This window comes from Enoplosus armatus, chromosome 3 (assembly GCF_043641665.1).
Source record: "Enoplosus armatus isolate fEnoArm2 chromosome 3, fEnoArm2.hap1, whole genome shotgun sequence".
In the NCBI taxonomy this organism is placed as follows: domain Eukaryota; kingdom Metazoa; phylum Chordata; class Actinopteri; order Centrarchiformes; family Enoplosidae; genus Enoplosus; species Enoplosus armatus.
This window is the reverse complement of record NC_092182.1, coordinates 3,585,642-3,594,892: the sequence shown is the minus strand read 5'-3', so window position 1 is coordinate 3,594,892 and position 9,251 is coordinate 3,585,642. Positions and strand designations below refer to the sequence as shown.

The window sequence follows — 9,251 nt, the reverse complement described above, 5'->3', positions numbered from 1 at the left end:
GCTCAAGTATCAGTCAGAGAAAGAAACAGACAAAACAGAAGACTGCGCTTGCCTTCCCCTGGCTGTGAGTAAAACATTTGCTGTCTTATGTATTTATGCAGAGCAGAGTGTGTCATTTAAAGTAGAGCAAGAGCATGCATCTTTTATGTCTACGACTTTGAGCCTGCAGGGGCAGATGACTCAGCTGTTTGTGTTTGGAGCCTTGAAATGCAGGACAAATATGCAACTAAGTAGTGTTTAATGTGCACAAATCTGTAGAAAAGAATCTGTAATCTGTAAAGTAGACCTCCATGGACACATCTGCAACAGAGAGCCAAAACTGCTATTTCTACTGAACACGGACACAAAATTGATTGAACCCTAAAAATGATCGGGTATGTACGCTATCCATGAGTTAATAGTGGTTAGAAAAAGTGTAAAAAAACATTACTGATGATGAGAACACACACACAGCTAGCAGCTAGCCAAGAATGAAGGCCACTGAACTGGTTTCTTTGGCAACATGCCACCCCAGTTTTCCTGCTGACTGATGTCTGTTTGATGACTGGTTGATCCTCTGTGATAGCTCCTATTCAGCATGTAAAGAGGGCGGCTTTTGCCCCATCTGCTGTGCATTGAGTTGGCAGACGGGGTATTAGTGTTTGGGTCTGGAATCTGTGGAGATGACCAGGCCCGGTTTGGGACTCTGGGTCCACCCTCATTTGACCTTCTACCCAGTTGAACCCTCTGCTGAGTCAGTCAGTGACGACATATTTGTGTAGCCAAACATGTTGAAATCCAATGTATTTCAAATTCTACTAAAGATCTCAAACATGTCAGTCAGTCGAAAGCAGTGAATTGTTTGCCTTTATTGTAAGACAATCCTTGTGTGTAGAACTGATTCGAGGCTGTGGATGGGATCCGGACTGCAGAGACCATTATTGATCTAATGTGCTGTTTCTCCTGTGCAGGTCCCGTCTTCTCTGTATAAGCTGTAATCATGGCTAGAAACCTGCTGAAGAACCCCAGTGGGGAAGGTAAGATGTAATTTTCTTCATGGAGGATCTGCAACTATGTTAACGGACCAGGGGTGGATCTACTCTTGGGGGTCCACCCCAAGTCAGAAATGAATGTAACTCCTGTATGCTAAACTACATCACACTACATTTTGTTATCCGAATGTTAGCCAAAAGTTATGTTGTTTGTAACAGAGCAGGTACTCAGGTCCCCCCTGAGTAAGACGTGATATAGAACCGTGCAATTTAATCTTCGTCTTAGTGAAGATCAACAAGCTGCAGGTGCACCTTTGCTGTATAAAGTAAAATCGCTGTGTTGTGGAAGACCCAATTGGGACTCTCATCCACTCAGAAGGTCCCAGAAGGTTCCCATATCCAAGTACGTTTTCTAGTGCGGCTGTAGGGTAGAAAACACCCATTAGTGCTAGATGGTTGGTGAGAACCTCGGTTGAAGTGACACAATGACCCCATTCCACACTCGAAAACCAACTTCGACAAGCGACACCAAGGTGAGATTTGGGATTTATCAGAAGTGTTTTCAAACAGTATTTCCCGCGTTTGCGAGATTAAAAACTTCAACGATGAAGACTAACTGATTGTTTTGGAAAATGAGCGATTAACTTGCCCGCCTCTGATGACGGGCTGTATTTTGGGAAGCATGGCAAGCACAAAGATCTAGAGGGTTCTGTGCCAAAAGATGGAATGTTTTTATTTGATTAGGAAAATTAAGATAAAAATGGCCATCTGTTAATCTGAGCACATGAGCCTGCACAGGCTGCACCCGAGACTGTCACCCTGGAAATTAGCCGTCATCTAAACATCACTCACTGTTTATTGATTGATTGATTTGTAGCTTACTGTATTAACCACACGGAGTTGCAGACAGAGCTAGTTCTATGCTCATTCTCAAAGGAATAGTCTGACATTTTGGGAACTATGCTCAAGGTCCTTGTAATAAGCATTAATAAACAGGTAATAAGTCCTCATAAGATGTTTATTAACATTATTATGCATTAATAAGACTATATAAGTGTTAATAATAGTATCATAAACACGTTTGTTAGATTATAAGACATTCATAAGCACTTACAAGAAACAATTTATATATGTTAATAAAAGCCTTATGAGTTTCTTATAATTATTCATAATAGCATTACAAACTCTTTTATTGAGTCTTACTAACTCACCTATTCTGTCATTGTTAAACCTTTACTAAGCTTTTTTGTTGCTTTATTAAGGTTAAATTATTAGGTTATTAGCAGTTAACTATGCACTTATTAACAGTCAACTTTAACTGATCAACTTTGACACTCAATCCTCGAGTGTACCTTTTACATTTGGAGAAAAATTGGATTATTTCGGGTCCTGAGCCCCTTTTGCAGCTGGTCAAACTTAACTACAGCTGCTCTTGAAATTGAACTTGACTCAGTTAAAACTCGATAGTGTACGCCACAGAAAATACATAATGCTGCTATTGTCGGCCTGAGACTGTGCATTTCCCTCCCAGAGCAGCTGGAATTCTGGGAGCTGACAGAGAACGGAGGGAGTCAGTGGAAGGTGGAGGACATGCCGGGAGACTGTGGCTTTGACTTCTGCAACGACGGAGTAACCAAATACTTTGCAACCTCCTTTGAGTGAGTGTTTATTGCTGTATGTGTAGTCATGTGGCTACATTTATCTGCTCAACACAGCTACACTCTGGATCTTCTGGCCTTCTGTAGACTTTTGTAAAAAAAAACATCAACTTTTCTCTGCTTTAGAATATAGGTATAAATGGAAATGAAATCTAGATAAAATAATTGACTTGGGAATTATAATCCAGAAGAACTTTGAAACCCTGGAAACGCAAATGAAAGAAGATCTTAACAGGTGGAAATGGTTCCATTATCATTATTAGACCGTATGAATACAATAGGAATGAAGAGATTACCACAGTTCTTCTTATTATTATTTCAGATATTACCTATATCTGTATCTATTAGTTCAAATGAGCTTTTAAGAAATGTGGTAAACTTTTCAATTGTTTTATATGGGATGGGAAGAGGAAAAGGAAGGTCTGGAAGTTGAATAAATGAAATATGGATAACATTTTCCCAAACTCCAAATTCAAATGACTATTATTATGTGTTTGTAACTAGTCAACAATGGAAAATATATTTTATCACACCAATTCAACTATAAATAAATAAGTTCAATTATTTCTCATCTATTTAATACTTAATATATTTCATTTTCATGTGAGTTGTCATTCCCATGCAAAATCATGCTGGTTTCTGGATAACTGTGTGTCGCAGGCTGTGTCTGAAGAGACAGGTGATCGACTTGCTAGAGGAGGGTTACACTTGCGAGCAGTTGGACGCTCAGCCTGCCATCACAGTGGAAGACTGGTAAAACAGGTTCACTGGCCGACATGCATGTGCGCGCCTTCTGTAAGTGACTCGTGCCACCGATTAACGGATGTCTCATCCTGCAGGTACTGTGGGAGGACGGATTGTGGCTGCTCCTACCAAATGACCGTGAGTCTGCTGGATGAGAATCACGAGGTCATGCAGGACTTCAAACCTGAGCCAGTGACCCTCGACCCCGATTGTGAAGACTGCTCGTGGAGACAGGTGCGCAGGGAGGGGAGTGCTCGAGTACATGTGGTATGCAGGACAGGCCAGAGCCCCATGCATCGGCTCCCACACTGCACCGACCTACTGACTCACATTCACATTCAAATCAATGAGAGGGCTACGATTTTTCTGGCAGGGCTGAAGTTGGTCTGAGCGCAGGCTCAGTTAAGGTCAGAGAAACATTGTGGTCTGGGTTAAAATGACTACTATGTTAAGGTTAGGCTACCTTCGGCATCACGGTTACAGCAATAACCACCTGGTTGAGGTTATGGAAGGATGGTGGCCATGGCTTCTTGTGCTGTACACATAACAGTGTTTTTCTCTCTCTGTTTGAACTCCAGGTCAGCCATACATTTTCTGACTACGGCCCCGGGATACGCTATATCTCGTTTGAACACGGGGGACAAGACACCAAGTTCTGGGACGGCTGGTTTGGAGTCCGGGTCACCGGGAGCTCCGTTACTGTTGAGGTCTGAACGGGACGAGGAAAAAGAGCGAGAGGAATAAGGGAACCAAAGGGCTAGGAATACTGAAAGGTGAGAGAGGAAGGTGGGACAGAGAAGCAGAGTAATAGCTGGGCTCCAGAGTGAGTGACAGAGTGTAGGTTTTGAGGTTTCAAGAGGACCAGCTTTGCCCGATGCACCTAGCTTACACCTCTGCATATTATGCGTAAGGCTGTACATGCTGTGGAAACACAATGCTGCTAAGAAGACCGTAGTTACAAAGCTGTAAAAAAAAAAAAAAAAAGAAGAAGAAGAAAAACTCTACCACGGTGGCACGGCTGCTTTACTAACTTTAAAATAATAAAATGACTGCTTGTAACTAAACTAAACCCAGAATTCAATGGTGTGTGTGGTTGTGGTTTGTCCTCATTTACAGGGAACGGACTGTATCTGGTTGAAGATGTGAGACAAAGTATACGCAGACTGTTTGATTTTCAGTTTAAGATTAAACTAATTAAGATTTTACATAAAAAAAAAAAAACATATGATAAGCTTATAAAATTGGACATAACGTTTTGGCTTATGACTCCTCATCAAGTTTTAAATATCTTTGAGTTGTGAGCAGTTCCATCCAAGATTTCCCCACTGGAGACAAGAGAGGTCTGGCTGTGCAAGACTAACCAATTTAACCATTGAACTTTAAATTTGCCACACTAGCCAGCTGAACGGGTTCAATTCAAAATACAAGTCGACCTTTTTTCCCCTCCTGGTCTTCATTAAAAATAGGTCTTTAAAAATGATAGATAATTATTAGACTGAAATGAAACGCAATGTTCTGCCACATCGCCCGGCCCTACTTGAAACCATGATCAGCATTCATACGACTGGCTGAGTGCTGATGATGATGCGATGGCAGTTACATGTGTGGTGTGTTGGGAACCCTGAGAGCTTGCACTGGGGCGACAGATTCCACTCTCATTTTCTGTGTGTTGCTGCTTTGTTAGAGATGTTATTTTGCCCCACAGTGTTTCACAACGGTGAACGTGCAAGAGACTTTTAAGTTATAATCGTAAACCTGCTATGAAAATGAAAACCTTACTAAAATCTCTTATAAACCTGCTTTAATAGCATGAACACTTTTAAGCAAAGGGAGTTCTGCAGTTATTAAACTTTAATTTAGTTTTAAACACAACACATTCTGGCTCCACTGGTCTTTTATTTGTTTTCATTTTATTTTGTTTCATCGTGTATAAATGCTAAATCTCCATTATGAAATTTGAATTGTGATAATTACACCAACAGGTCATACAATAACCCGCATGTTGCCTGTCTAAAGTCATAATCACATGAACATTTGTTTTTCCATTTGCTGTTAGTATCTGAAAGTGAGCTCACATGCATGTGGTTCACCCTAAAACGCCTTTGTCATCGTCCTGCTGACTGTCAATAAGCCAATAAGCCTGGACCTTTGCAGCATTCTCCACTAACCAAGAATGGGGGTCTGGGATGAGGATCAACAGGTTTATCTTGGCCTGATAAAAACATGTTAGTCTGAATTAGTTTGGCCATCTTTGAAGAACAGGGCCCGGGAGTTACAAAGAAAGATGAGATTAGAGATGTAGCCGCAACCATACTGTTTCACTGTAGAATATGGATAACATGCATACACTATGAAATAAAAACACATTGGGAAAAAAAGAAAAAAAAAACTATAAATATTTTAGTCATCAGACATAAACAGAAGGTGTTTTGGTGGCAAAACCTGTGAATGTGACAATAGAATGCAATAAAATTATATATCATGTACAGGCCAGTTGGCACTGCATACAATGTCCTTTACAAGAGTGTTAAAAGTGAGCACCATTAACACTGGCATATAAAGCTACATTATATAATGCTTGTGAATCACTGAAAAACCACCTCTCATTCTGCCATTAGAATCAGTGTGAATTGCAGTCTTTCAACAGCATCTGACAGCCGCTGGTATTTTGTCAGTGCAGTGTAATATTTGTCTTCATCGTGGCCGCGTTGTCATGTTAAGACAGTGTAGCGCCGCATCATTTAGATCACAGGGCCAACAAGCTTGTGTCAAGCGAAGAATACCACGTGGCCGATGGCGTCGGAAGCTCCAAACGTCACTGATGCTTCAAAAAGTTTGGCTCTTAGACAATCTACTCGAGTGATACGCGCATTGGTGGGATGATACAAGAGGAGAATAACTGAGAAACGTGACAAGGTTCAGGTATGAGAACATGTCCACCTGATCCAAATAAGGTAAAAGAAAACAAGAAGTTAAAAACACATGAGCTCACAGTGACACTGGGCCTTAACTACGCCAATAATGTACATTCGTATTTTCTGTCAACAAAAATATTGTATATATTTAATATAGGCTTTTTGGAAAATGCATTTATTAATAATTCACTGTAGCACTGCACAATAATGTGTGCATTTACTGCAGCACTTCTGAACAAGAAGCATTACAGATTTGATTTTCCCTTGCACGCATATGAGACCACAACTACCTAAGCCTCATTGCACAGTTGCAAGTGTCTTTGTGCGGAGTCTGCATTAGTTAAAAATCTTGATTAGAAAAAAAAAAACAACTTAATGCAGCTTCATTCACATCTACACATGTTGATGGTTATAATGTTCTCGGCTGTTTTGATTCATTGTCTGACCAGGTCAGACCAGGTCAGACCTGGTCAACCTCAAAGTCAGGTGCAAGCCGAGTTTAACCGTTGCATAAATGTAACAAAAGTTGACTTTAAAGCAAAGGAAACGCCAGTAACCTGATGTGTCTGTGGGAAATCTACTTCCTGATGTTCCTCTTTGGACACATTACCCACAATGCTTGCAGTTATGAATCAGGTCAGCTTATTTATTATAAACAATACTGTCTGGCATATTCAGGTTACAGAGTCAGTAAAAAAAAAAAACAAGAGTGAAGATTGTCACATGAATGACCATTAGCGTTCAGTGGTGGTGCGTACATGGTGTTTTTGGGAGCGTGGCAGGTCGTGGTCCAGGTGAAAGAGGAAGGCAGAATAGGCGGGACTCGTCATTCTCCTTGTGACTGCATCTGTTTGCAAAAGGCCTCAAACTGCTGCTGCTCCAGCTCTGTCATCACCTTGTTCAGGGCATAAATCTGTGCATAAAGACGGAGCGAAAGTAGACGCAGTTGATTATACAGGAGTGCGAAGTAACGTGACATACAATGCATTTGAAACACTACGAGAACAAAGCCTCTCTGGGACGAGGATAGCGTACAGCGCCAGGTTTAAAAATAGTGGCGTCGGTCACCTCTGCTCTCTGCCGTTGCTTGAGCTCTTGCTGAGCAGATTTCTGCTTGGCTCGGTCTCCCCTGGTTGGGGTGGAGTTCAGCTTTGGCTTGTCTTTACGGCAGGCAGGCTCCATGGTGACTGCCCTCCCCCCCCCCCCAATCAACCTGGGAGGTTTGAGATAAGACAACATTGAGGTTTCTGTTTTTAGCTAAACCCCACATACAAGACCAAGACCTTCAATTGAAGTACCATAACTGGCATACTGCTAGCAAACAGAAACAGCTAAAGGTAGCTAACTTACGTGCGATTTAACAACATCTGGATTTCTGGATGTATAACTAGCTACAATAAGCGATGCTGAGAGTCCTTGATGTGTGTGTTGAATAGGAGAGCAGATCGTGACAGGTCATTACAGGTCTTTAAGCTTGTACTACCTTGTGCTATTGTGCAGCCAAGAGGAGAATTTACTTTCAGGACATTTAAGCTACCACTCTGACAGTAACGTCAGCGCCACTAGGAAAAATAGTATTTGGCTAATACTATTTAAACGGTGTTTTCTAGGACACGTTAGCTAAGTTACGCTTCCCAGCTAGGAAATACTTTTCTGCTCAGTACTTAACGTCTAGGAGCTGCTACCCTGGTAACTTAAACGCTAGCTAGTCGAGAGACTCACATATTTGCCCAGTTAACATATAATGTTAATGTTAGCTAGCTTAGCCGTTTGGCTACTTTTCTTTTTAGCAGAGTAACATTCCGAATACAATTTTATTTCCAGATGACAATGAGGCACTTACCCTTGAAATACAAAAGGAGGAAAACAGTAATATAATGAGACTGACGTTACGTTAGCCGGCGAGGCTGTAGCTAACGTCAGGTACTGGCTACCACACAGCTGTTCCTTAGGTGTCACCAATAAACAAATCCGAGTTCCGCAGTGAGTCGCGAAGCGTTTGTACAAAGGTTCCGGCTCCGTTTTTCTCGGCGGTTGGCAACCAGCACATTAGGTGCATTACCGCCACCTTCTGCTCCGGCGGGCGGCTCAGAGATTACAGTCTTTCTCATTTGCTTGAACACATTTATCCGATTCAGAAGTTACATTTTTCAAACAGTTCACACACAGGCCTGAACTGAGAGTCACTGGCCAAAATGACCATTTTGTTTGCAAAATTCTCTCGCACTCACAAAACAAAAAAACAAACAAAAAGAAAACACCTATTCACAGGTAATGGAAATGACTTGCATAATTATGAATCTCTCATGAAACTTCTTTGTACTCTTCAATCAGAAATCAGTCCTTACCATCTATAAAAGACGACACCTCTGTGTTTATTATTATTTGCAAGCATGGATCAAAGAGGCCAAAGGCTCATAAGGAGAGTAAGAGGCCATTCTTTCGGAGTATTTCTGAGTTTGGGCGAAATTCCTTATTAGTTCTTTGGTGAAGAAAGACTGCGGTACAAAAGCTGTACTATAATGAATGCCCAAATTTGTCTAGTCTAGGTGCTTACAGCAGGTCTTACATGTCAACGACGGTTCGTGGGCAAGGAAAGACCAGCACACAAGAATAACATGAATGACGTACAAACAGCGGCACACAATGGTTTACCTGGAAAATACCATAACTTTCTCAAAATCCCAATCCCAAATATAAAAGCATATTTATATATATATATATATATAGTTTGACTGCACCGTTTTTGAGAAAATAAAAAGGAAAGTCGCCTCAAATTGCATTATAACACATTGATCATTTCTGCACATTTGAAAATCAAAAACTGTACAGTAAGACAACTTCAAACTATCTCATTTGATACATGATGTGTAATGTAATGTAGTTTGCACTTGGTATATCAGATATGAGAAATGGAGAACATTTCAAGTCTATTTCCTTGCTCCTTGCTCCTTGCTTGTATC

The 9,251-nt window shown here is 41.1% G+C and overlaps 2 protein-coding genes across 2 annotated transcripts; one reads left to right on the top strand and one right to left on the bottom strand.

Moving 5' to 3' along the window:
- On the top strand, positions 1–4,442 carry fbxo2 (F-box protein 2). Its single transcript, XM_070903007.1, has 6 exons — positions 1–64; positions 951–1,016; positions 2,503–2,629; positions 3,290–3,382; positions 3,469–3,607; positions 3,952–4,442. Exons 2-6 carry the CDS (start codon positions 980–982, stop codon positions 4,084–4,086), a joined length of 531 nt encoding a protein of 176 aa, XP_070759108.1. The 5' UTR covers positions 1–64; positions 951–979; the 3' UTR covers positions 4,087–4,442.
- Positions 4,443–6,451: 2,009 nt separating this feature from the next.
- On the bottom strand, positions 6,452–8,234 carry svbp (small vasohibin binding protein). Its single transcript, XM_070902768.1, has 3 exons — positions 8,132–8,234; positions 7,357–7,501; positions 6,452–7,201 (listed from the first exon to the last, which is right to left on the bottom strand). The coding sequence occupies exons 2-3, from the start codon at positions 7,468–7,470 to the stop codon at positions 7,115–7,117; spliced, it is 201 nt and encodes a 66-aa protein (XP_070758869.1). The 5' UTR covers positions 7,471–7,501; positions 8,132–8,234; the 3' UTR covers positions 6,452–7,114.
- Between the last annotated feature and the right edge of the window lie 1,017 nt (positions 8,235–9,251).